This window comes from Plecotus auritus (assembly GCF_963455305.1).
Source record: "Plecotus auritus genome assembly, chromosome: 4".
Lineage (NCBI taxonomy): Eukaryota > Metazoa > Chordata > Mammalia > Chiroptera > Vespertilionidae > Plecotus > Plecotus auritus.
Window position 1 is genome coordinate 100,315,420 of NC_137775.1, and position 26,281 is coordinate 100,341,700.

Sequence of the window (26,281 nt, forward strand, 5' to 3'; positions counted from 1 at the left end):
CCACTTGACTTCAGAGAGTCTGAATTAGTTGCAACAACTTCCGGCGTGGCTCTTTACAGCTCGTAACGTTTTGGGGTGTGAGAGCCGCGAAGGTTCCGGGGGAGATTGTGCTAAGACTCCTACCTACCGTTTGTACCTGGGTGAAGTGGTTAGCGCTCAAAGGGAAGGCTGGAGTGAAACATTTAACGCAAATACCTGGGAACGATTTCGCGCTGTGCAACGCACTCTAGACGTGTAGTTCCACTCGGGAGAACTGACTCGCGCGACTGACAGCTGCCGGAAGTGAGGCTGCGCGAATGGCCGCCGCTGCCACCATGGCGGCCGCTGCCCGGGAGCTGGTGTTGCGGGCCGGGGCCTCAGACATGGAGGAGGAGGAGGGCCCGCTGGTGAGAACGCAGGGCTTTTTCTCCCCCGGAGTCTCGTTCGGTCGTCCTCGCGTCTAAAAGACCCGGGCTGGGTTTAGGTTAGGGTGAGAGCTCGGCGGCGGCCAGAGATGCGCTCCGTAGCCCTCCCTGGAATCCGACCCGAGCTTGAGCAGGGACCAGAATGGTCGACTCCAATTCCCGGGGCACAATTTCAATTAACCTCCAGATTTGGGGGCAGAATAGAGAAGCCGTGCTGTCTAAAGGTTAAGAACGTGGCCTCTGGGGGCAGATTACCTGTGTTTTAGTTCCAGCTCTGCTACTCACGCTGTGTGTCCTTGGGCAAGTTAGCTACCACTCTGCCATCACTTTCTATACCTATAAGGTGAAGGATATTATAAGACATACTGTTACAGGCAAGATTCCAGGGCAGGAATAGGGGAAACTGAGGCAGAAAAATTCGAACAAGGCCAAACTGTGAGTAATTTGCAACTGGCCTACAAATAACAAACCACTGTCTTTCCCAGCCACAGACACTCCTAATGAATGCAGAAAGGGCGGCGGAAAGCCGAAAGTAAAAAAGGGCACTTTTACTCCATAAGCAGAGAAGCCAGCAGTCTCAGGGCTCGGCAAGATAAAGTTGCCAGGATTCTGGGAAGACCGCAACAAGAAAACCTTGAGACTTAATCTGTACCAAGATATTCAGCAAAAGAATCTTTTGAAACCTACAGACAGGAGGAGGGCATATTACTCCTCCAACTTGCTCCAGACACTCGCTTTTCCGGATTAGCCAGAAAAGCCCATCTGTGCTCCAAGCCAGATGAAATAGATTTGCTTGTTTTGCTTTCTCAATAAAGTTGCACGTTTTAATTGCTTTAATAAATTGGCTGTTCACAACGCAGTCAAGGTCTCTCGTATAAATTCATTTATATGAGAAGATAAGAATCAAAGTTGGGGACAACCCTCTCCCACTAGTTCAGGGGGCTCTCCTGTCTGGTAACACCTCTCTGGTGTCAGTGAGAGGGGCCTATAACACTACAATATAGGTTGTTGGTTAGATCAGTGAGTATATTTAAGATGGCACCTGGCATGCAGGTAAACACTGTTAGCTGACATTTCTAGAAAGACTGGAGCTCCCCAGAGGGATTGTGATAGAATACCTAAGATAGCAGAAGTCTGGGCTCCTAAATTCAACTGCAAGTTCTGCAACTCCTAATTTTTCTCATCCATTCTCTGGATTGCTTGGCTCCTTGTCATATTCCCTGCCCATCAGCCCCAAGTCATAGATTTGGGTACAATGTGAGACTTGGAATTTTTCATACAGTACCTATGGCTACCCAGTTACAGTTCCTCCCTCCCCCTTGAAGGATTAGGGATTATTCCATTATAGATAGATAGATAGATAGATATGTATTTATTTGTTTGGTTTGTGTTTTGTTAATCCTCACCCGAGGATATTTTTCCTTTGATTCTCAGAGTGTAAGGGAGGGCGAGAGACAGAAAACATCTGTATGAGCCCTAGCTTATTTGGCTCAATGGATAGAGCAGACTGAAGGGTCCCAGGTTCGATTCTGGTCAAAGGCACATGCCCAGGTTGCGGGCTCGATCCCCAGTAGGGGGCATGCAGGAAGAGCCAATCAATGATTCTCTCTCATCATTGATGTTCCTATCTCTCCCTCTCCATTCCTCTCTGAAATCAATAAAAATATATTTAAAAAAGAAAACATTGATATGAGACAGACACATTGATTGGTTGCCTCCCACATGTGCCCCAAGTGGGGCTGGGGATCGAGCCTGTAATTGAGGTACGTGCTTTTTTTTTTTTTTTTTAAATATGTTTTTATATATTTCAGATAGAGGAAGGGTGAGGGAGAGAGAAATAAAAACATTCATGATGAGAGAATCATTGATCCCCTGCCTCCTGCACGCCCACTGCTGGGTATCTAACCTGCATCCCAGACTGGGAATCAAATCATGACCTCCTGATTCATAGATGAGCGCTCAGCACTGAGCCACACCAGCTGGGCGAGGTATGGAATTGACTGGAATTGAACCCAGGACCCTTCAGTCCTCAGGCCAACACTCTATCCACTGAGCCAAACCGGTTAGGGCTCCATTATATTTTGTTCTTCCCTTTTTCCCCAGTATCCTTTCTCATTAACTTATCCCTGTCCAGGGGGTTGGTCCTGATCTGCAGGAGCCCTTGCAGCTTGGAGTGTTGGACCTCACCTCTGATGAATTTATCCTGGATGAAGTGGATGGTAAGTGATGGCCCAGGGTGGATGCAGAGTGCCTATAATCTGAGAGGCATGGGGGGTGGAAGTAACAAGGCAGGGATTGGTGTGCAGATGTTCATTGTGGGGAGAGGGAGCTGTGAACTGAACCTTTATAATAAACTTTTATTTCCAGTTCACATTCAGGCAAATCTGGAGGATGAGTTAGTAAAGGAAGCTCTTAAAACGGTGAGACTTTCTACTATACTAACCTGCCCTCCCCCACACTTACCCTCCCCTTGAACTTATATCCTGGTGTCTTACCCGCTAGTCCTGCATCAATTCTGCTCAGTATCCCTCACTGTGACCTCCTCTTGAACTGCAATGTCTGTTCTCCAGGGTGTGGATCTCCGTCACTATTCAAAGCAGGTTGAACTGGAGCTACAACAGATTGAGCAGAAGTCCATTCGGGATTGTATCCTCCAGCAGAGGAAAGGGGGGTGTTATTAAAATGGGGGTTTGTGGAGTGTGGTGCAGACAACCTGGCTGGGGGTGATCTCTTCCCTCTTAGGGTTTTAGCACCTCAGGTAGAAACTGGAGAGGTCCTGCAGGTCTGAGGATCTCCATCCTCACAGAGAGGCCCCTTGACTTTCTGTGGGTCAGATATCCAAGAGAGTGAGAACATAGCATCACTACACAACCAGATCACAGCCTGCGATGCTGTCCTCGAGGTTAGTCACCATGACCTGTAACTCCTCAAATAACCTTGAACCAGATCGTGGTCTTTGGTGCCATTCTTCTTCTTCTTCTCCTCCTCCCCCTCCTCCCCCTCCTCCTCCTCATTATTATTATTATTATTTTGTTAATCCTCACCCAAGGATATTTTTCCATTGATTTTTAGAGAGAGTTGAAGGGAGAGGGAGAGAAACATCAATGTGAGAGAGACACATCGATTGGTTGCCTCCTGCACACACCCTGACCAGGGCTGGGGAACCTGCAACCAAGGTATGTGTCCTTGACCGGAATCAAACCAGGCCCCTTCAGTCCACAGGCCGACGCTCTATACACTAAGCCAAACCAACCAGGGGGGTGTCATTCTTTAGGTTGTCAACCTCAGGTGGAGACAAAGCCACTTGCAATATGACCTCAGCAGCCTTTTTTGTTGTTATTGCCATAACTGATATTATTTGCCAGTGACCTTTGGGGTACCTCTTCCCTCATCACCTGCTACCCTCATGGGCTGATTGATACTGGAGATGTCACCAATGCACTTGGGTGGCCCACTTGTCCCCTGCCAGCCCTGTGGCGCTCCAGCAGCATCTTCTGCCTTTTTCCCAGCGCATGGAGCAGATGTTGGGAGCTTTTCAGAGTGACCTCAGCTCCATCAGCTCGGAGATCCGGACACTGCAGGAACAGTCAGGGGCCATGAACATTCGGCTTCGAAACCGCCAGGCAGTTCGAGGGAAACTTGGGGAGCTTGTCGATGGTCTGGTAGTGCCCACTGCTCTGGTCACGTGAGTTACTAGTTTGAAGGGCCACAATGTTTATAGCAGGCAGGCGGGTTGGACTGACCTAACCTACTTACCACATGGGATTCCTGGCTTCAGGTCACCAAGTTCCTTCCAGAAGTTGGTGGTTGGGTCGACAGCCCTTTCTAACCTTGATGCATGCTTTAGGCATCGAAGACTAGGAATCATCCAGGGTCAGGGGTGTAGTGAGGGGCCCAAGAACAGAAAACTATGTAAACCCTGACTACAACACAGTAAGAGGGAAAGGAGAGAAGTTGGACGTCAAGGATATGACTTGGAGTCTAGGGATGCTGGGTCTCCCTCCCAACCCATGCCACCCCTTCCTGCTACCTAGGGCAATTCTGGAGGCGCCAGTGACAGAACCCAGATTCCTGGAACAGCTGCAGGAACTGGATGCCAAGGCAGCTGCAGTCCGAGAGCAGGAGGCTAGAGGCACAGCGGCCTGTGCTGACGTCAGGGGTGTGCTCGACCGGCTTCGGGTCAAGGTGAGGGCTGGGGGGATAGCCCAGAGACTAGAACCAGCCTCCTGATACCTTCCCCCGCCTTGCCCTGCCAGAGCTCATGCTCACATCCCTGGGTTCCCCTGAGGACCTTAAAAAATGGCTATTCTCCACCCTTCCTCCTCCTCTACTTAACATCTGTCACTTCCCTCAGTGCTCCCAACAGAAAGGCGGTTGCAGCTTCATGCCGTGTTTGGTCCCCCATATCTAGGCAGTGACGAAGATCCGAGAGTTCATCCTTCAGAAGATTTATTCCTTCAGAAAACCCATGACCAACTATCAGATCCCCCAGACGGCCCTGCTGAAGTACAGGTCACCATGGGAGGATGGCCTCGAGCTTTGGGCAACCACGTGTGGTGTCTGGTTTCTTGGGCAGGCAGGGACACTGACAGTCCCTGGCCCCTGCAGGTTCTTCTATCAGTTTCTGCTGGGCAATGAAAGAGCAACAGCGAAGGAGATCCGGGATGAATATGTGGAGACGCTGAGCAAGATCTACCTGTCTTACTACCGCTCCTACCTGGGGCGGCTCATGAAGGTGCAGGTGAGGCCAAGGAGGGAGAAACATTCCTGGTGCCTGGGCTGGGAAGAAGGACACCGCTGGGCAAGGGGGGACAATGTAAAAAATTTTTTATGGTTCTGTGGGCAGAAATGGTTAACAGTTCTTTTTCTTTTTTCTCCAGTACGAGGAAGTCGCTGAGAAGGATGATCTAATGGGCGTGGAAGATACAGCAAAGAAAGATATCCTAAGCTGACCCTGTGCTCGGCCTGGAGAGCCCGGGGCTTCTGACTCTAGCCTCCAAGGCACTGCTTCTTACCTTTTTCTGTGGGACCTAAACCTTTGAGAATGTGATGAAGGCTATGGCCATCCTTCCCAAGAAAATGTCATTTTGATCCTTAGTTTTGCATATGATGTCGAGGAGTAGAGGTCTCCTGAAGCACATTCACAGATGTCAGGTGAAGTGGGGCACTGGTTCTGGGAAAAAGAGGGGCCTCTAGACCAGCCGTGGGCAGGATCCGGCCCGTTCGACTATTCTATCCGGCCCGCGGAGCCGAAAGAGCGGAGGGTTCTCTTGCTCTCCCCTCTGCTCCTTTACTTTGAATTTATATTAGTTCACACAAACACTCCATCCATGCTTTTGTTCCGGCCCTCCGGTCCAGTTTAAGAACCCATTGTGGCCCTCGAGTCAAAAAGTTTGCCCACCCCTGCTCTAGACTGTCGGCTGCTATAGGCCCCGGAGGTACTGAGTCTGATTTTCCATCGCAGCTGTGATCTTATTTCCCTGACTCTGACCCTTCACGATTCTTTTCAAAGCCATCCCTGCGAAGCAGAAACACCATCTTCACCCTGGGGACCCGTGGCTCTGTCATCTCCCCCACTGAGCTGGAGGCCCCCATCCTGGTGCCCCACACCGCCCAGCGGGGAGAACAGAGGGTAGGAGGAAGAGCAAGCTTCAGTCGTGAGGGGATGCTGAGAGACTGGCTGGGGCTGGGTGGGAAGGTCAGAGCTTCCCATCCTGCAGGCCCTTCTGTCAGCCCCTGGGATGTAGGAGTGGCCTTTTCCGGGCTCCCTAGGGTACTGTGATTCCAAGAAGGCTGGGACCATGGACTTAGGGCACATGGGGAAGAGACATGTTCTGAGGCAGCTGTGGAGGGATATGCAGGAGTAGCCACAGCAGGTGAGGGTTGGGCTGTTCTCTTGTACCCCTTCCCCACTTCAGTACCTACCTATTCAGGATGATGTTTCAAAACAGCCTAGACTTGGGTTAGATGAGAAGGGTCTCCTGAACTCTCAATACCCAGGTTTACTGATTTCCCACCACATCTACAGGGAGTCATTGTTGGGGTTCATCCCTCTGTCTCTCTTCTTTACCCTCCCATCCTAGTATCCATTTGAGGCCCTCTTTCGCAGCCAGCACTACGCCCTCCTAGACAATTCCTGCCGGGAATATCTTTTCATCTGTGAATTCTTTGTTGTGTCTGGCACGGCTGCACACGACCTCTTCCATGCTGTCATGGGCCGCACGCTCAGCATGACCCTGGTAAGACCCCTGCCCTAGCTCCTGTGCTCTCAGATTCATGTCCTCAGTCCTTATCCGCACCATTGGAGGGTCATGGCTCTGGTGGCAGTGAAATCAGGACCCCTCATACTAAAACATCTAAGCCTTGTCGGTTGGTGTGGCTCAGTAATTGAGCATTGACCTCTGAACCAGAAGGTCACGGTTCGATCCCCAGTCAGGGCACATGCCCCAGGTTGTGGGCTCAATTCCCGGTAGGGGTTGTGCAGGAGGCAGCCAGTCAATTATTCTCTCTCATTGATGTTTCTATCTCCCTCTCTAAAACCAATAAAAATACATTTTAAAAAATAGAAATAGTGCTCACTTCAGCAGCACATATACTAAAATTGGAATGATACAGAGATTAGTATGGCCCCTGCACAAGGATGACATGCAAATTCGTGAAGTGTTCCATATTTAAAAAAAAAAAAAAAAAAAGCAAAAATAAAAATGAAACATCTAAGCCTTGTACTCACAGCATGACTCCCTACAAAACCCTTAAAGCTTGGGGTCCCCAAGGCTACCCCTACTGCTGATCCACACCCAGGCAGTAGCTGAGAGGCCCATAAACCTCAGTGCTCAGCCCTGAATTCTGTACTAGGCTCGTGATCATAGACCCTGTGAGCAAGGCAGTAGACAGAGCAGGGCAAGGGGCATTTCCCTTTTCGATTTCTATCCCTCCCTTCCTCCCTCCCAGGGCTGCATCCCCAAAGGAGCATATGCATTTGTCTCTGGCCACTGGGAAGGACAAAGTAACATGCTCTTCCAATCCTCTGTCTGTTCTTAAATCACAGAAGCACCTGGAGTCCTATCTTGCTGACTGCTATGATGCCATTGCTGTTTTTCTCTGTATCCACATCGTCCTCCGATTCCGCAACATTGCAACAAAGAGGGATGTTCCCGCCCTGGACAGGTCACTGAGTTCTGGTCCTTGAAGCCCTGCTGGCCTTGAGCTCTTGGTCTTACAGAACCCTGCCTTTAGGCTACTACTGACTTGATACCAGTGACCCTAATCCCATTCACCTGCCAGGAGGCAGCACTACTGGTCTGACTCACCTTTCATACCCAGTCCTACCAGCACCAACCCCCAGCTCTTAACCTGCAAGATGCCCCAGAATGGGACCGGTTTTCCCTACCCTAACACAAACACCACTCCTCCCCCACCATTCGCCCCACCCCCACCCCCACCTGACCCTGACATTCCTGGCCAGCTGATTGCTGATTCTGATTAAGCCCACAGGTACTGGGAACAGGTGCTTGCCTTGCTGTGGCCACGGTTTGAGCTGATACTGGAGATGAATGTCCAGAGTGTCCGAAGCACTGACCCTCAGCGCCTTGGGGGACTGGATACTCGGCCCCACTATGTGAGGGAGTGCAAGGGTAGCAGAGGTTCCTGAAAGGCAGGGCTCTAAACTTCAGTTTGGGGAGGTTGTCTACACATTTCTTTTGTGCCTGGCGGGATGTTTAGCTAAACGGTGTGAGGAGCAGTCCAGGAGTGTTACATTCAGGGCGGTTGGGCACTGGTTGTAGGATTGGAGGTGGGAGTCACGCACAGGGGAGCTGAGAGGTGGTTGCGGCTGGGTCAGGAGGTTGGGGTGATTTTTCTTTCAACCTTCTTTCTCCCAGATCACACGGCGATACGCAGAGTTCTCCTCTGCTCTTGTCAGCATTAATCAGACAATCCCCAATGAGCGGACGATGCAGCTGCTGGGGCAGCTCCAGGTGAGGGGCAGCTCCAGCTGAAGCCATGGGAGTGTGATGAGGGCCTGTGCCCTCACCTTCTCCTGTCACCTCTGGGCTTTTCCAGGTAGAAGTGGAGAATTTCGTCCTCCGAGTGGCAGCGGAGTTCTCCTCAAGGAAGGAGCAGCTTGTCTTTCTGATCAACAACTACGACATGATGCTGGGCGTGCTGATGGTAGTAGGCGCCCTACTTTCCGCTTTCCCACCCAGGGAATCCGGTGCCTCATTGTTCTGCTAGCTCTGAGGGCTTGTGTTTTTTTTGGTTCATTGGTTTATTCTGGAGTCTGGCCAGTGCAGTAAATGTGGAAGGAAGGGGATATCCTGCAGTGAGGGCTACCTCTCCTGAACTTGATATTTCACTTTGTCTTCCCTTAGGAGCGGGCTGCGGATGACAGCAAAGAGGTCGAGGGTTTCCAGCAGCTGCTTAATGCTCGGACACAGGTAGGGATGTGGGGAAAAGGAAAGGGACAGCTGTGTGTGTGTGTGTGTGTGTGTGTGTGTGTAGGGAGTGGCAGTTACTGGACTCACAGAATTGGAATAACTCCTGGTTCACAACATGTCATTATTGGTCTATTTTTTAAAAATTTATTTATTTATTTATTTATTTATTTTTTTAAATATATTTTATTGATTTTTTACAGAGAGGAATGGAGAGGGATAGAGAGTTAGAAACATCGATGAGAGAGAAACATCGATCAGCTGCCTCCTGCACACTCCCCACCGAGTATGTGCCTGCAACCAAGGTACATGCCCTTGACCGGAATCGAACCTGGGACCCTTGAGTCCGCAGGCTGACGCTCTATCCACTGAGCCAAACCGGTTAGGGCTAAAAATATATTTATTGATTTCAGAGAGGAATGGAGAGGGAAAGAGAGAGAGAAACATCAATGATGAGAGAGAATCACTGGATCAGCTGCCTCCTGCACACCCCACACTGCTGACCGAGCCCACAACCTGAGTATGTGTCCTGACTGGGAATCGAACCATGATGTCCTGGTTCATAGGTCGACGCTCAACCACTGAGCCACTCAGGCCTGGATATTTTTTATTTTTTTAATGTTATAAACACCCATGAGCCTACAATACACCTTAACAATAACCAATCTCAGAGTGTGAATTCCTCTTCATCCATCTCCCTGCCTTTCACATAGAAGCACCTGGTGACCTACCTGCTGTGTTTATCATACTCTTGCTTTTAAAAGTTTAGCTATAGCTAAGCCGTGGTTGGATAGCTCAGTTGGTTAGAACATCATCCCGATATGCCAAAGTTGTAGGTTCGAGCCCTGGTCAGGGCACATACAAGGATTAACCAATGGCTGGGTCAGTGGGGCTCAGTGGTTGAGTGTCAACCTATGAACCAGGAGGTCACAGTTAAATTCCTAGTCAGAGCACATCCCCAGGTTGCAGGCTCGATCCCCATTGTGAGGTGTGCAGGAGGCAGCCGATCAATGATTCTCTCTCATCATTGATGTTTCTATCTCTCCCTCTCCCTTCCTCTCTGAAATCAATAAAAAATATATATATTTTTTAAAAGAATCAACCGATGAATATATAAGTGGAACAATAGATCACTGTTTCTCTCTCTCTTCCTCCCTCTAAAAATCAATTAAAAATATAGCTATGTCAAAACAATAACTATATACTAGAGGCCTGGCCTGTGCACTCTCACAGTGTGGGAGCCCTGCGATCGATCGCCCCAAAGAGGTAGGCTGGAGTCGCGGGACCCACCTCCGCGTCACTCACACAGCGTCAAGCCCCTGTTCACCCGCGCACGCCTTGCCGTGCACGCAGCCCCGCCCACCCACGTGCGCTGGTTGCACACGCAGCCCCTGGTGATGGCTTGTTACGGTATGAGGGCGTCATGGCGTGAGGGTGTCACAAGCGCATAGGCTTTTATTATTATAGATATTTTTAATGTTATAAAAACAGAATCACAGGATTTTTTCAAGCATAATTTTTCTAATATCACACATTATTACACATGGCTGTAGTTCATTCTTTTTCACTGTTGGATCATGTTACTTATGTGAATATAACATGTGTTCCTGTAAGAGGACATTTAGATTACTTCCAGTTTTTTGCTACTGTGAGCATTGTTTTATGAACAATTATGTCTTTTTTTTTTTCCATTTTACTTTTTCAATTACAGTTTATTTTCAGTATTATTTTGTATTAGTTTGAGGTGAACAGCATGGTGGTTAGACATTTTACAAAATGTTACTCCCAATATTTCCAGTACTGAATTGATACCATGAATAGTTATTACAATACTATTATTATATTTTTAATTTACTTTTATTGTTAAGAATATTATAGATGTCCCCCATTTTCCCTCCTTTGCCCACCCCCAGGCCTTCACTGCACTATTACCTGTGTCTATGGGCTATGCATATCCTATACAATAAAAGTGTAATATGCTAAGTGTCCAACCCACTGGTTGACCAACCAGTCGCTATGACGTGCACTGACCACCAGGGGGCAGACGCTCCAACTGGTAGGTTAGCTTGCTGCTGGGGTCTGGCTGATCGGGACTGGATAAGAGGGCCAGACACGTCCTGGAGCCCTCCCTCGGTCCCTCCCCAGCCGGCCAACCTCCTGCGGTCCCTTCCTGGCTGGCCAGCCCTGATGGCCCCGATCAGGACTGGGCAAGACAGCCCTGATCAACCCCAATCGCAGGCCTGGCCAAGAGACCCCACCAGTGCACGAATTTGTGCACCAGGCCTCTAGTATGTATATAAGTCCTTTGACAATATTAATGAGTATATTCCCTATACTGTAGTTTACATCCCCATGACTTCTGTAACTACCAGTTTGTACTTATTAATCCCTTCACCTTTTTCACCCAAGCCCTCTTCCCTCAGTTTGCTCTCTGCATCTATGAGTCTGTTCCAATTTTGTTCATTTTGAACACATGTCTTTTAGTGCACATAGATGTAGATAAGTTTTTTTTTTTTTTTCAAATTTTTATTAAGGTATTATATGTGTACATATCTTACCATTGCCCCCCACCCCCACCCCACTCCCATACATGCCCTCACCCCCCAATGTTTTGCATCCGTTGGTTACTCTTATATACATGCATATAAGTCCTTCAGTTGATCTCTTATTTCCCCCACCTCTCCCTAACCTTACCACTGTAATTTGACAGTCTGTTTGATGCTTTACTGCCTCTGTAACTATCATTTTGTTCATCAGTTTATAATGTTTTTCATTATCCCCAAATGAGTGGGATCATGTGGTATTTTTCTTTCATTGACTGGCTTATTTCACTTAGCATAATGTTCTCTAATTCCATCCAAGTGCCTACAAATGGTAGTAATTCCTTCTTTTTTACGGCAGCATAGTATTCCATTGTGTAGATGTACCATAGTTTTCTGATCCAGTCATCTGCTGATGGGCATTTAGGCTGTTTCCAAATCTTAGCTATTGTAAATTGTGCTGCTATGAACATAGGGGTGCATATATCCTTTCTGATTGGTGTTTCTGGTTTCTTAGGATATATTCCTAGGAGTGGGATTACTGGGTCAAATGGGAGTTCCATTTTCAGTTTTTTGAGGAAACTCCATACTGTTCTCCACAGTGGCTGCACCAGTCTGCATTCCCACCAGCAGTGCACGAGGGTTCCTTTTTCTCCGCATCCTCGCCAACACTTGTCGTTTGTTGATTTGTTGATGATAGCCATTCTGACAGGTGTGAGATGGTATCGCATTGTTGTTTTGATTTGCATCTCTCGGATAATTAGTGACTTTGAGCATGTTTTCATGTGTCTCTTGGCCTTCCTTCTGTCTTCTTTCGAAAAGCTTCTATTTAGGTCCGTTGCCCATTTTTTTATTGGATCATTTATCTTCCTTTTATTAAGTTGTATAAGCTGCCTGTAGATGTTGGAAATTAAACCTTTATCAGTGATACCATTTGCAAATATGTTCTCCCATACAGTGGGGTTTCTTGTTGTTTTGTTGATGGTTTCTTTTGCTGTGCAAAAGCTTTTTATTTTGATGTAGTCCCATTTGTTTATTTTCTGTTTGGCTTCCATTGCCCTAGGGGCAGTATCACTGAAAAAGTTCTTTTGGCATATGTCTGAGATTTTGCTGCCTGTGGATTCCTCTAGTATTTTTATGGTTTCCCGTCTTATATTTAAGTCCTGTACCCATTTTGAGTTTATTTTTGTGTATGGTGTAAGTTGGTGATCTAGTTTCATTTTTTTGCATGTATCTGTCCAATTTTCCCAACACCATTTATTAAAGAGACTGTCTTGACTCCATTGTATGCTCATGCCTCCTTTGTCAAATATTAAATGTGCATATTGGTTTGGGTCGATATCTGGATTCTCTATTCTGTTCCATTGATCTATATGTCTGTTCTTGTGCCAGTACCAGGCTGTTTTGATGACAGTGGCTTTGTAATACAGCTTGAAATCTGGTATTGAGATCCCTCCTACTTTATTCTTCTTTCTCAGGATTGCTGTGGCTATTCGGGGTCTTTTTTTATTCCAGATGAATTTTTGGAGAGTTCTTTCTAGGTCTGTGAAATACGCCGTTGGTATTTTAATGGGGAGTGCATTGAATCTATAGATTGCTTTGGGTAGTATGGACATTTTAATGATGTTGATTCTACCAATCCATGAACATGGTATGTTCTTCCATCTGTTTACATCTTCCTCTATCTCTTTTTTCAGTGTCCTGTAGTTTTCCGCATATAGGTCTTTTACCTCCTTGGTTAGGTTTATTCCTAAGTATCTTAATTTTTTTGGTGCGATGGAAAATGGGATTGCTTTTTTAGTCTCTCTTTCTGTAAGTTCATTGTTGGTGTATAGAAATGCCATAGATTTCTTGGTGTTAATTTTGTATCCTGCTACATTGCCGAATTCATTTATTAAGTCTGTTAGTTTTTTGATGGAGTCTTTCGGGTTTTTTATGTACAATATCATGTCATCTGCAAATAAGGACAGCTTTACTTCTTCTTTTCCAATTTGGATGCCTTTTATTTCTTCTTCTTGTCTAATTGCAATGGCTAATACTTCCAGTACTATGTCAAACAGGAGTGGTGAGAGTGGGCATCCCTGTCTTGTTCCTGTTCTTAGGGGAAATGGTTTTAGTTTTTGCCCATTGAGTATGATGTTAGCTGTGGGTTTATCATATATAGCTTTTATGATGTTGAGGTATGATCCTTCTATTCCCACCTTGTTGAGAGTTTTTATCAAGAAAGGGTGTTGGATTTTGTCAAATGCTTTTTCTGCATCAATTGATATGACTATGTGATTTTTATCTCTCAATTTGTTTATGTGATGTATCACATTTATTGATTTGCGGATATTGAACCATCCTTGCATTCCTGGGATAAATCCTACTTGGTCATGGTGTATGATCTTTCTGATGTACTGCTGGATCCTATTTGCTAGAATTTTATTGAGGATTTTGGCATCTACATTCATGAGGGATATTGGCCTGTAATTCTCCTTCATTGTGTTGTCTTTATCTGGTTTTGGTATTAGGGTGATGCTGGCTTCATAGAAGGAGCTGGGAAGTGTTCCTTCCTCTTGAATTTTTTGGAATAGTCTGAGGAGGATAGGTTTTAGTTCTTCCTTGAATGTTTGGTAGAACTCTCCTGTGAAGCCGTCTGGCCCCGGGCTTTTGTTTGCCGGAAGCTCTTTGATGACTGCTTCAATTTCTTCCATAGTTACTGGCATGTTGAGCTGTTTAGATTCTTCCTGATTGAGTTTTGGAAGGTTATATTTTTCTAGGAATATGTCCATTTCCTCCAGGTTGTCCAGTTTGTTGGAATAGAGTTGTTCGTAGTATTTTTTAACGATCCTTTGTATTTCGGCGGGATCTGTTGTTATTTCACCTCTTTCATTTCTGATCTTGTTTATTTGGGTCCTCTCCCTTTGCTTCTTGGTGAGCCTGGCTAGAGGTTCATCAATCTTGTTTATCCTTTCAAAGAACCAGCTCTTGGTTTTGTTGATCTTTTGTATTGTTTCTTTGGTCTCTATGTCGTTTATCTGTGCTCTGATCTTTATTATTTCCTTCCTTCTGCTTACACTGGGCTTTTCTTGTTGCTCTTTTTCTAACTCTTTGAGTTGTTGGGTTAGGTAATTTATTACCCCTGTTTCTTGTTTTTTGCAGTAGGCTTGTAGAGCTATGAACTTCCCTCTCAAGACTGCTTTCGCTGTGTCCCATAGATTTTGGATTGTAGTGTTTTCATTGTCATTTGTTGTCATGATGTTTTTTATTTCTTCTTTGATCTCTCTGGTAACCCAGTCATGGTTTAATAGCATGCTGTTTAGTCTCCATGTGTTTGATTTCTTTGGGTTGTTTTTATTGTAGTTGATTTCCAGTTTTATGCCACTGTGGTCTGAGAAGATGCTTGATATGATTTCTATCTTCTTGAATTTGAAGAGACTTTGCCTATGTCCCAACATATGGTCTATCTTTGAAAATGACCCATGTGCGCTTGAGAAGAATGTATATTCTGTGGCTTTGGGGTGAAATGTTCTGAAGATGTCAATTAATTCCATCTGGTCTAGTGAGTCATTTAGGATTGATGTTTCTTTGCTGATGTTTTGTTTAGAGGATTTGTCCAATGGTGATAGTGGGGTATTAAAGTCTCCTACTATGATTGTATTGCTGTCAATGTCTCCCTTGATATCCTCCAGGAGTTTTTTTATGTATTTGGGTGCTCCTGTATTGGGTGCATATATGTTTACCAGAGTTATTTCTTCTTGTTGGATTGCTCCCTTTAGTATTATGAAATGGCCTTCCTTATCTCTTGTTATGTCCTTCAGTTTGAGATCTAATTTGTCAGAAATAAGTATTGCTACCCCAGCTTTTTTTTCAGTTCCATTTGCCTGGAAAACCTTTTTCCATCCCTTCACCCTCAGTCTGTGTGCGTCTTTTTTTCTGAGGTGGGTTTCTTGTAGACAGCAGATATATGGGTCGTGTTTTCTTATCCAATCTGTTACCCTATGTCTTTTGATTGGGGCATTTAATCCATTTACATTTAAAGTTATTATTGATAGGTACTTATTTGTCGCCATTCCTATTCTTTACCCCTGTGTTACTTCTTCGCTTCCTGTTTCTTTCTTTCTTTCTTTCTTTCTTTCTTTTTTTTTTTTTTTTTTTTTTACAGTAGACCCTTTAGCATTTCTTGCATTGCTGGTTTGGTGGTAATAAATTCCCTTAGTCCTTTTTTGTCTGTGAAGCTCCTGATTTCACCTTCAATTTTGATTGACAGCCTTGCTGGGTACAGTATTCTTGGATTCAGCCCCTTTCTTTGCATGACTTTGTATATTTCATTCCATTCTCTTCTGGCCTGATGAGTTTCTGTTGAGAAATCAGTTGCTAGTCTGATGGGGGTTCCTTTGTATGTAACTTTCTGTCTCTCTCTTGCTGCTTTTAAGATTCTTACTTTGTCGTTGGTGTTTGCCAATTTAATTATAATGTGCCTTGGCGTCGGTCTTTTGGGGTTCATTTTGCTTGGGACTCTGTGAGCTTCTTGGATTTGTGTGGGTTTTTTCTTCCCTATATCAGGGAAGTTTTCTGTCATTATTTCTTCAAAGAGGTTTTCTATTCCTTGCTCAGCTTCCTTTCCTTCTGGAACCCCTATTATGCGGATGTTGTTTTGTTTCGTGTTGTCCCAAAGTTCCCTTAGACTCTCCTCCTGCCTTTTAATTTTTTTTTCTAGAAGTTGCTTTTCTTGGGTATTTTTTTCCATCTTGTCTTCTAGCTCACTGATGCGGTCCTCTGCTTCTTCTAGTCTACTCTTGATGCTTTCTATTGAGTTCTTTACAGCAGCGATGTCATTTTTCATTTCTTCTTGGTTCTTCTTCATTTCCTCTTGGTTCTTGCTCATATTGTCGAATTTGTCTTCCATTCTTTTCAGCCACCTTATGACCATTTCTCTGAATTCTTTCTCTGGAAGGTTGCTTGCCTCCATTTCGTTTACTTCCTTTTCTGGTGATGCCTGCTTTTCTTTCATATGTGGGCTGCTTCTTTGTCTCCCCATGGTCTCTCTTCTCTGGGTGTCTGGTTATGTAGTTCTCTCTCTCCTGGGTTGATTTAAAGGCACAAAATACAGCACTACCAGGTACAACTCACAAGGCACTGAACAGGAATGTATTCACGATATTAATAACCTCCAATAAAGGTGACCACCAGAGAAAGGCAAATTAGGTGATAGGAGAGAAAGAAGAAGAGGAAAAAAGAAAGAAAGAAAGAAAGAAAAAAAGAAAAAAGGAGTGTGAAAATGAAATTGGGAAAAGGGAAAGTAAAGAGAGAAAAAAAAAGTAAGAGAGACAAGAAAGTGACTAAGAGAGAAAGGGGAACAGACTATATATATTGGGGATAAAACTCCAATAGAACAATCACTAATCCCAGCAAATGCCAGCAACAAGTGCCTGGGGATTAGTACAAACTACGACACCAACTAATATGGAGTGAGGCAAGGGAAAGCTGAAGCACAAAACAAACAAAAAAATAAACAAAAGAAGAATAAGCAAAACAATCTCACAAAAAAAGCATAAAAATTGGATATAATCTACATTCAAGCAAACAACAACAAAAGGACAGAGAGAAGGACAAGTTTATGGATAGCTCAGACAGTGAAGGGAGAGGTGTATGTGGACTTGGAGCAGGGGATTGGAGATTAGATATGTAAGTAGGGTGAAATTTTAACAAGGGGTAAACAGAAAGAATAGGGAAAATCTAAAGCAGTAAAAGGGTAAGACAAACAGGACACTGAAAAGGGGGAGGTTAGGAAGAGAGTGATGGCCTAAAGGTAGAGTTGAGATAGAGTAAAACGATGCTAAAGGAAAGATAAAAAATAGAATGTAGAACCCTAATCCCAAAATAAAATGAAGAGAAAATAAAATGACACTTTAAAAAAAAAAAAAAAAAGATAAAATAGCAGTAGTGATAATACGGATTGAAAATAAAAATGTAATCATTAAAAAGGTAAAATCAAGTGATGAAAAAAGAAAAAAAAGTTTCTTGATTAAAAGATGCAAAAAATGAAAATAAAAAAATAAAAGGTAAAAATAAAATGTGAAGTAGTGAAGGTCATTCACTTCCTCTGTTTTTCTGTTTGGCACGCCTGTTTCTCAGTCCAGACAGTATTGCAGTTCCCTGCGATCCACTGCTCTTCGGTGTTGTAAGCCAGTCCTGATTTTAAGCAGGCTGTGTGTCTTAATTTCTCGTATTCCTTTATTTTTGATTACACAAGAGTCAATTTGTGATTCAGCCCCTGGGTGGCAGTGTTTCTGGATTGACTTCCGGGTCTATCTATGGCCTCTCTAGGCAGTGTTAGAGCCTTCTTTCCCTGTGGCACTCGCCACCGGCCTGTGGGAGTGGGCTGCCTCAGAGCTGACTCTCTGATGGTCACTCCCCGCTCCGATCCCCAGGTTCCAGAAAAACAACCTTCCCCTGCAGTCTCCCAGGGTGTCCCCAACTGGGTGATCCTATGTATTGGGCTTAGTAATCAGAAGCAAGGATTTGAAGAGGAAAAAGCCCAAGTGTGCGAACTCCAGGACTGCGAGTAAGCCCAGGCACCCAGGGAGCGCACGGGCTGCGCGTAAGTCTGGACTGCCTGAAATTCTTAGGGTGTCCCTGCACTTCAGATCAAAATGGGTTGCTTTTTAGAGTGCCCTTCTCTTAGCAGCTCTGAGGACCCCTTTCCACAATCACAGATCACGCCAGCCCCTACAGCCACGGATTTTTCTAGGCACAGACTTCCCTGGTCCTCCAGCTCCCGCAAAACGCGCGTTCCTCTCTCCCGCCGGGACCAGAGACCTCACCTTATCCCAGGCGAAATCTGACCTTTCCGTGGTGGAGTGTAGAGCTCCTCTGAACCCGTGTGCTTGCGCCAGTTGGGGAGCGTTGTTCTGGGGCTCGCAGCTGTTCCTGGGGTGCCGCAGTTGTGGATTCTCAGGCTTCAGATAAGCTCCACTTTCCGGATCAAGATGGCGCAGACTCCGCGTCCAAGCCCGCAGCTCCGGGAGGGGACCCAGCCGCAGTTGGTGCTGCCAGGTCAGGGGAACCCCGTTCAGCAGTCCCCCACCTCCTTCTGGAATTCAGCTGTCTCCCAACCAGCCAACAAACACTCCTTGTGCGACCCTCAGCTGTTCTTTCTTTCTGCTCCGGGACAAGGCTCGGAACACGTCTGTCTATTCCGCCGCCATTATTCCCTCTCCCCCCAGTTCATATTCTAGATAAGTTTTTTATGTAGGTAAATTTTACCTCAAAATCAATAAAAACATTTTTTTAAAAAGAGCTCTTTATATATTTTACATACTGATCTTTTGTTGATTATATAGATTGCAGATATTTTCCGTATGTGTTTTATCTCTTTTTTAAAAAAATTCTTTATTGTTGAGAATATTACAGATGTTCTCCTTTTTCCCATTTCCCTCCTCCACCCAGTTCCCACTCTGGCCCTAGGCCTTTACCACCCTATTGTCTGTGTCCACAGGTAATGCATATATGCATATACTAGCAAATTGTGTGGTTAATCTCTTCCCACCACCTCCCTTCACCCTCCACCCTTCCCTCTGAGATTCATCAGTCTGTTCTATGTTTCCATGCCTCTGGTTCTATTTAATTCTTTAGTTTATTTTGTTCATTAGATTTCTTGTTTGTTTATTTTTATTTTTAGATTAAATTGTTGATATGTATTTATTGCCATTTTATTGTTCATATTTTTAATCTTTTTATCCTTCTCTTTCTTCTCCTCCTCCTCCTTCCTCTCTTTCTTCCTCTTCTTTTTTTTTAAAAAAAATATATTTTATTTATTTTTTACAGAGATGAAGGGAGAGGGAGAGGGATAGAGAACTAGAAACATCGATGAGAGAGAAATATTGATCAGCTGCCTCCTGCACACCTCCCACTGGGGATGTGCCCACAACCAAGGTACATGCCCTTGACTGGAATTGAACCCGGGACCTTTCAGTCCACAGGCTGACACTCTATCCACTGAGCCAAACCAGTTAGGGCTCTTTCTTCCTCTTCTTAAAGAACATCCTTCAACATTTCATGTAATACTGGTTTGGTGGTGATGAAATCCTTTAGCTTTTTCTTGTCTGTGAAGGTCTTTATTAGACCTTCAGTTCTAAATGATAGCTTTGCTGGGTGGATTAATCTTGTTAGGTCCTTGCTATTCACCACTTTGAATATTTCTTGCCACTCCTTCTGGCCTGCAATGTTTCTGTTGAGAAATCAGCTGACAGTTGTGTGGATGCTCCCTTGTAGGTAACTAACTGCTTTTCTCTTCCTGCTTTTAAGATTCTCTTTGTCTTTAACCCTTGGCATTTTAATTATGATGTATCTTGGTGTGGGGGTTCCTCTTGTTTGGGACTCTGCACTTCCTGGACTTGTAAATCTACTTCTTTCACCAGGTAGGGGAAGTTTTCTGTCATTATTTCTTCAAATAGGTTTTCAATATCCTGCTCTTTGTCTTCTCCTTCTGGCACCCCATAATGTGAATGTTGGTACGTTTGAAGTTCTCCCAGACACTTCTTATACTGTCTTCATATTTTTGGATACTTTTTGCATTTCTGATTGGATATTTTTTGCTTCCTCATATTCCAAATCACTGATTTGATTCTCAGCATCCTGTACTTTACTGTTGAATCCCTGTAAATTATTCTTTATTTCAGTTAGTATATGCTTAATATCTGATTGGTTCTTTTTCATGTCTTTGAAAATCTCACTAAGATCCTGGAAATTTTCACTAAGTCCCTTGAAGCTCTCAAGATTCTTGAGCATCCTTATAACCATTGTTTTTCCGGTTGAGTGTTTTTTTGCTTCTTTGTATTTCAAATCTTTGACTTGATTCTTGCATTTCTCTAGTCTGCTGTTAGGTCTCTGTATAATATTTTTTATTTCAGTTAGTGTATGTTTAATTCCTAGTTGGTCCTTTTTCATATCCTCGAGGGTCTCGCTAAATTTATCAGCGTTTTCCAGGAAATTCTTGAAAAACTTTATAACCGTAGTTTTGAACTCTATATCCAGTCGTTTGCTTTCCTCCATTTCTTTTGTTTGTGATCTTTTTCTTTGTCTCCGCATTTTTGCTGCTTCCCTGAGTTGGTAGAGTAGCTTTGTGTGCTAGGTGTCCTGTATGGCCCAGTGGCTCAGCCTCCCCAGTTACCTGAGGTGGACACTCTTGGTGCACCCCTTTGTGGACTGTGTGTACAGCCTTGTTGTAGTTAAGTCTTGATTGTTGTTGGTATCACTGGGAGGAATTGACCTCCAGGCCAATTGGCTGTGAGGATCAGCTGTGTATAACCATTGTTTTGAACTCTGTATCTAGTAGTTTGTTTGCTTCCATTTCATTTAGTTCTTTTTCCGGAGATTTCTTCTGTTCTTTCATTTGTGACATATTTCTTTGTCTTTGTCTCTGTATTTTGGCTGCTTCCCTTTGTTTGCTTCTATATATTAGGTAGAACTGCTATGTCTCCTGAAATTGATAAAGTGGCCTTGTGTAGTAGGTGTCCTGTAGGGCTCAGTGGCTCAGCCTCCCCAGTTATCTGAGCTGGGCACTCTACGTGGACCCCTGTGTGGGCTGTGTGTACAGTCTTGTTGTAGTTGAGCCTTGATTGCTGTTGGAGTCACTGGGAGGAATTAACCTCCAGGCCAACTGGCTGTGAGGAACAGCTGTGACTACAGTGGCAGAGAAACACCCCTGTGGAGCAGGACTTGCTTCAGTGGGGCTTTGGTGCTCGATGAGTCTGCTCCTTGAGTGTGTTGCTTATAAATGAGTAGAGTTGTGATCTGATGTGGTCTGAAGTTGTCCATCAGGTGCACTGGCTCTAGGGCCTCTGCCTGGGGCCACCTGGCAGAAGCTACAGGGTGATCTGCAGATGGCTGCTACTTGTGTTGGGCTTGGAAGTGCCCAGGCAAGGCCAAGCTGTGAAGCAAGGCAGGCTGATGCTAGTGCCTTGTCTTGGGCCTCTTATTGATAGGTTTGGGACACACTGATGCCACATGCTGCTTGTTTGAGAGATTATAGGAAAGTCTGAAGCCTGAGCCAGGACAGGCCATTCATATGGAAAAGCTGCTGCAAACAGCTTGGATGGGGCTGGGTCTCAGAGAATCACGAGGGAGGAGCAAACAGTGTGAGCCAGATTAATGGAGGCTCAGATGTGCTACTAGTCAGCTCTGCAATGGGGGAAGTCCCAGCATAGGAACAATGAACTCCATGAGTACCCCTGTCTGGGAGAAAGCTGCCCCCAAGTTTTTGCCCCATGCTAGGCAATCCAGTTCCTCTACATATGTCCCTGGATACACCATAGGCTGCTACCCCAGTACTGGAGCTCAGAGGGAGCAAATCCATGGAAGTCATTGCACTGGCCCTTTAAAAGGAATTGCCTGGGACTCCAGCAGCCTCCATGTCACTCAGCCACTATCCTCTTTGGTTTTTACAGCCTGAAGTTACAGGGACTTCCCTTCCTAGCTCTGCAACCTGGGCTGGGGGGTTGGTGTGGGACTGGGAGCCCTTATTCCACATGGGAGGCCTCCTCAGCCAAGATATTCCTCCCAATTAATAAAATGCCACACAACGGATCAGCCCGTTCTGTGCCTCCACCCCTCCTGCCAGTTTCAATGTGCTTTCTTCTTTACTTCTCTAGTTATAGGACTTCCATTCAGTCAGATTTCAGGTGGTTCTGAATGATGGTGGTTCTTTATTTTAGTTGTAATTTTGATGTGATTGTGGGAGGCAGCGAGTACCAGCGTTTACCTACACCGCCATCTTGGTTCTTACTTTGTTTTTTAAATTCCACATATGAGTGAAATCATTTGGCATTTATCTTTCTCTAACTTATTTCACTCAGCCCAATACCCCTTAGGTCCATCCATGTTGTTGCAGATGGCAAGATTTCATACTTTTTTACGGCTGAGTCATATTCCATCATATATATGCATTACATCTTTATCCATTCATCTATTGGTAGACACTTAGATTGCTTCCATCTCTTAGTTATTATAAATAATGCTGCAGTGAACATATGAATGCATATAGTTTTTAGAATTATTGTTTTGGGTTTCTTTGGATAAATGTCCAGAACTGTAATTACTGGGTCCTTCTTTGTCTCTTGTTATATAGCCTTTGTTTTAAAGTCTTATTTTGTCTGGTATAAGTATTGCTACCTCAGCTTTTGTTTGTTTCCATTTTCATGAAATACCTTTTTCCATCCCTTTATTTTCAGTCTCTCAATCTGATATGTAAGGGTCTTGTTTTGTTATTCACTCAGCCTCCATATGTCTTTTGATTGAAGCATTTAATCAATTTTAATTTAAAGTAATTATTGATAGATATGTATTTGTTGCCATTTTATTATTCATACTAGTGTGCCAGTACACGGATTCGTGCACATTGAGAGGAAATTAATTAGAATAAATATTTTAATATTGCTATTTGCCCTTTCTCTATAATAGAAGTGTCAACCAAATTCACAGTCAACAATTTAGATTGAAAAACACGCATGTGATTGGCACCAGTGAGAGCTTTATATGTATCGCACATGCGTGAGTCAACTTAGCCTTTTATAGATACAGAATAAACTTGCTTAATTAGACCTGCTTTCTGATTTATCTAAACTTTTTCCAGCCCAGTGAAGCACCCCAACTTCTCTTTCAGGTAATTGTCAGCAATACAGCAGTAAATATCAACATGAAGCAGATTATTATTGTAGATCTCACAGGGAGAACAAAGGGTAAAATATTTAACTGCAGCAGTGTTTGACTATATTCTGCGCAGTGAGAAAACCTGAAGTCATTTTCAAGTTCCACTATTTCTTACTTCTTTTCAGTCGGGTCAAGTTTCTAAACTTTCTAAATCTCCGTTTTCCTGCTAATGAAAAGAAAATACGATTCTACCAAGTCTCCTATCTACCTACTCCAGGACTTTTATGAGGATCAAATGAGATGAGGCACGTGAAAATGCTTCACATTTGGTTAAAGTGTAAAATGTTTGCACCTGGCTATAAAGCAAGTGTTGTGTTCCTGGGCTGAAGAAACTCCAAGGAGGCTAGTTGCTAGGGAAAGGAAGCTGGATGTTGCTATGTGACATCATTACCCAGCGTCCACAGCGACTGTTTCAGAGCTGGGCTGGGCTGTGGGCTGCATTTTGTGCCATGGAATCTTGGCAGCCTTGGCTGCAATTTGTCACTGGGGGGTGGTGGCAGAGCTTATCTCCCACTTGGGGGAAGCTGAGTGTTGGTTTGTCAGCGCCAGGTCCTTAGTGCCATTTATCTTTAAATGGCCAGTGCGTGTCATGGCAGCTACTGCGTTGACCATCTGCCCCCTGGTGGTCAGTGCGTGTCATAGCTACCGGTCAGACCGACACTTAGCCTTTAATATATAGATTTTTTTTATCTTAAAGAAGATGCTTTAACACTTCTTGTAATACTGGTTTGGTGGTGATGAACTCCTTTAGCTTTTTATTATCTGGGAAGCTCTTTATCTGACTTTCTATTCTAAATCTTTGCTGGGTAGCATAATCTTGGTTATAGGTCCTTGCTTTTCATCATTTTGTATTCAATGACAATTTCATTTGGCCTGCAAAGTTTGTATTGAGAAATCAGCTGACAGACTTATGGGAGCACCCTTGTAGATAACTGCTTTTTTCTTGCTGCTTATGAGTCTCTCTTTGCAGCTCTCATGAAAGACTCAGCTTTCCCACTCGGGGCTGGCGTCAGGCTTAGTTTTCAGATAGCAGAGTTGCCATGGCCATTTACCTTCTGGTAGCCTTGCCCCTGTTTCCAGCCCTGACCCCAATTTCTTGTTGCTCTGCTCCCATTTAAGTTTAGTTTCTGGGGGTTTTGTTGTTGTTTTAGGAGGGGGGAGCCTTGAAGATTTCCCCTACCTCTTGTGAGACCAGCAGTTTCTTAAAGTGGGAACTTTGCTATGGGAATGTTCTAAGGATCTAGTCGGTCATGATGCCAGAATTGGAAAAAATCTGCTGACACCAGGACACTCAATTGTATGTGTATGCATGTGTGTGTGTTTCTCCAGGAATTCATTGAAGAGTTGCTCTCTCCCCCTTTTGGGGGTCTGGTGGCATTTGTGAAGGAGGCTGAGGCTCTGATTGAGTGTGGACAGGCTGAGCGACTTCGAGGGGAAGAAGGTATAAGGATGGTGTGGTAGAAAAGGGGTCAGTGGTAAGGTGACTAGAAATGAAAAATAAGAGGATGTGGATTATATGGGGAGTGGGTGGATCAGGAAAGAAAGGGTTGGGAGAACACCAGAAGAGAGGAGTTGGATGATGAGGATGGCTATGCTTTGGGGAGGACTTAGTGGGATCAAAGATCATTTAGCCTCGTTTCTATCTGATACTGTCTTTTTCCTCCTGCCATCAGCCCGTGTTACTCAGCTGATCCGTGGCTTTGGTAGTTCCTGGAAATCATCGGTGGAGTCTCTGAGTCAGGATGTAATGCGGAGTTTCACCAACTTCAGAAATGGAACTAGTATCATCCAGGTGACCTGCAACTCCCAGCTCCCACTCCCACCCTGCCCCATCACTAATTTCCCCCCTCTTTTCCTTGGGCTCAGCATCATCCAAGTAACCCTTGATCTTCAACTACCAGCTGTGCCCAAAGTTCTGGATAAGCCCCAACCTGATTCTTAATCATCATCTCACAGTCTTACCCTCCTTGACTTTCTCTGACCAGGGAGCATTGACCCAGCTAATCCAGCTCTATCATCGCTTCCACCGGGTGTTGTCTCAGCCCCAGCTCCGAGCTCTCCCTGCCCGGGCTGAGCTCATCAACATTCACCACCTTATGGTGGAGCTCAAGAAGCACAAGCCCAACTTCTGATGTGCTGGATCCTGGGATTCACCAGCCCTCTCCATGGACTCCTGCAGCCCACCCCATACCTTTCTTCACCTTCCTGCCCCTTCCAGTTCCTCCTTGCCTCCCAGGTCTGTGACATGCCTCACCCTGCCTTCATCCCCAGGGCCCTGCCTCATCAGGGTATGCTGGATTCCCTTAGCTTTCTGAATCTCCCAGTGTCTTTAGGTTTCCCAGGACCACCTTTCCCTGGGCTTCCAAAATGACCTTTATCATTCTCCCAACTTTGTCACAACTCCCCGCCCCCTGAAAAAAACACCAAAAAGCCAAGGCTTTTTTCTCTTCTAGTAAAACCTTCACTTGCCTCCATTTCTGGTTCATTCAACTCTTGTCACCATGTCCTGAGGTGTGAAGCCTTACCTCTTGGAATTGATGGCAAGGGGAGACTGCCTCTAAGTCACTGATTTTTTTTTCATGCAAAGTGATTTCTGTAGCTTTTTGACCTAAGATCCTAGCAACTTGAACACTAACCAGTCCCCCTCCTGGCTTGAGAAGTACTTCAAGGTCAGTCTGCAGGGAACAATAAATATTTAATATGACATAACACTCTTCTCCCATTTCCTTTCTCCCTCCTGGGGCCTTCAAGTAGCCCCATCTGTGCTCCAGGGTTACCTCCATCTCTGAATGGGTGCTGGGCTTACTTCTCTTTTGGTGGGTGTGGAAAAAGTAGGGACACACAGTATCCTTTAACCTAGGCCAAAGTAGCTGCATTGGTTTTAGTGTGGGGATTATTTCATGAGTAACCTACCTGGTGGAGGAAGGTGGCTCCTGGTTAAAATGGCAGATGCAAGGGCTGGGCACATGGCTGTGCAATCTCAGGCACTGTCCCAAGGGCTACCTTGGATCCGCCCTTGAGCTGTCCATGGGGTTGCCATTCCTTTGTCAGCTCACTGGCTGCTGCCGTTGCGGCCCCTTGCAGAGGGCTGTAGCACCCACACTGTTGGGACGGGGTAAGGCAGGTTTGCAGGGTGTCCTCATCCATTTCTGTGTTTGACTTGGAGTCTCTTGCTGCCTCCGCCTATACACCTTATTTGAACTTTGACTCT

At 45.0% G+C, this 26,281-nt stretch overlaps 1 protein-coding gene across 7 annotated transcripts; it reads left to right on the forward strand.

Annotated features, from left to right (window-relative positions):
- Positions 1 to 47: 47 nt before the first annotated feature.
- Positions 48 to 25,777, forward strand: VPS52 (VPS52 subunit of GARP complex). Of its 7 annotated transcripts, none has more exons than XM_080665634.1 (20): positions 48 to 386; positions 2,539 to 2,623; positions 2,772 to 2,824; positions 2,975 to 3,050; positions 3,239 to 3,306; positions 3,914 to 4,089; positions 4,439 to 4,589; positions 4,816 to 4,916; positions 5,013 to 5,145; positions 5,285 to 5,342; positions 5,903 to 6,036; positions 6,488 to 6,643; positions 7,453 to 7,571; positions 7,899 to 8,022; positions 8,285 to 8,380; positions 8,466 to 8,576; positions 8,774 to 8,839; positions 24,400 to 24,511; positions 24,744 to 24,862; positions 25,056 to 25,777. In XM_080665634.1, the coding sequence occupies exons 1-20, from the start codon at positions 297 to 299 to the stop codon at positions 25,200 to 25,202; spliced, it is 2,175 nt and encodes a 724-aa protein (XP_080521760.1). In that variant the 5' UTR covers positions 48 to 296; the 3' UTR covers positions 25,203 to 25,777. The 7 variants fall into 7 exon arrangements, 5 of the variants coding, with proteins under 5 accessions (XP_080521760.1, XP_080521761.1, XP_080521762.1 ...); XM_080665635.1 differs by having other exon boundaries at positions 8,466 to 8,573; XR_013960454.1 differs by lacking the exon at positions 24,400 to 24,511.
- Positions 25,778 to 26,281: the final 504 nt, after the last annotated feature.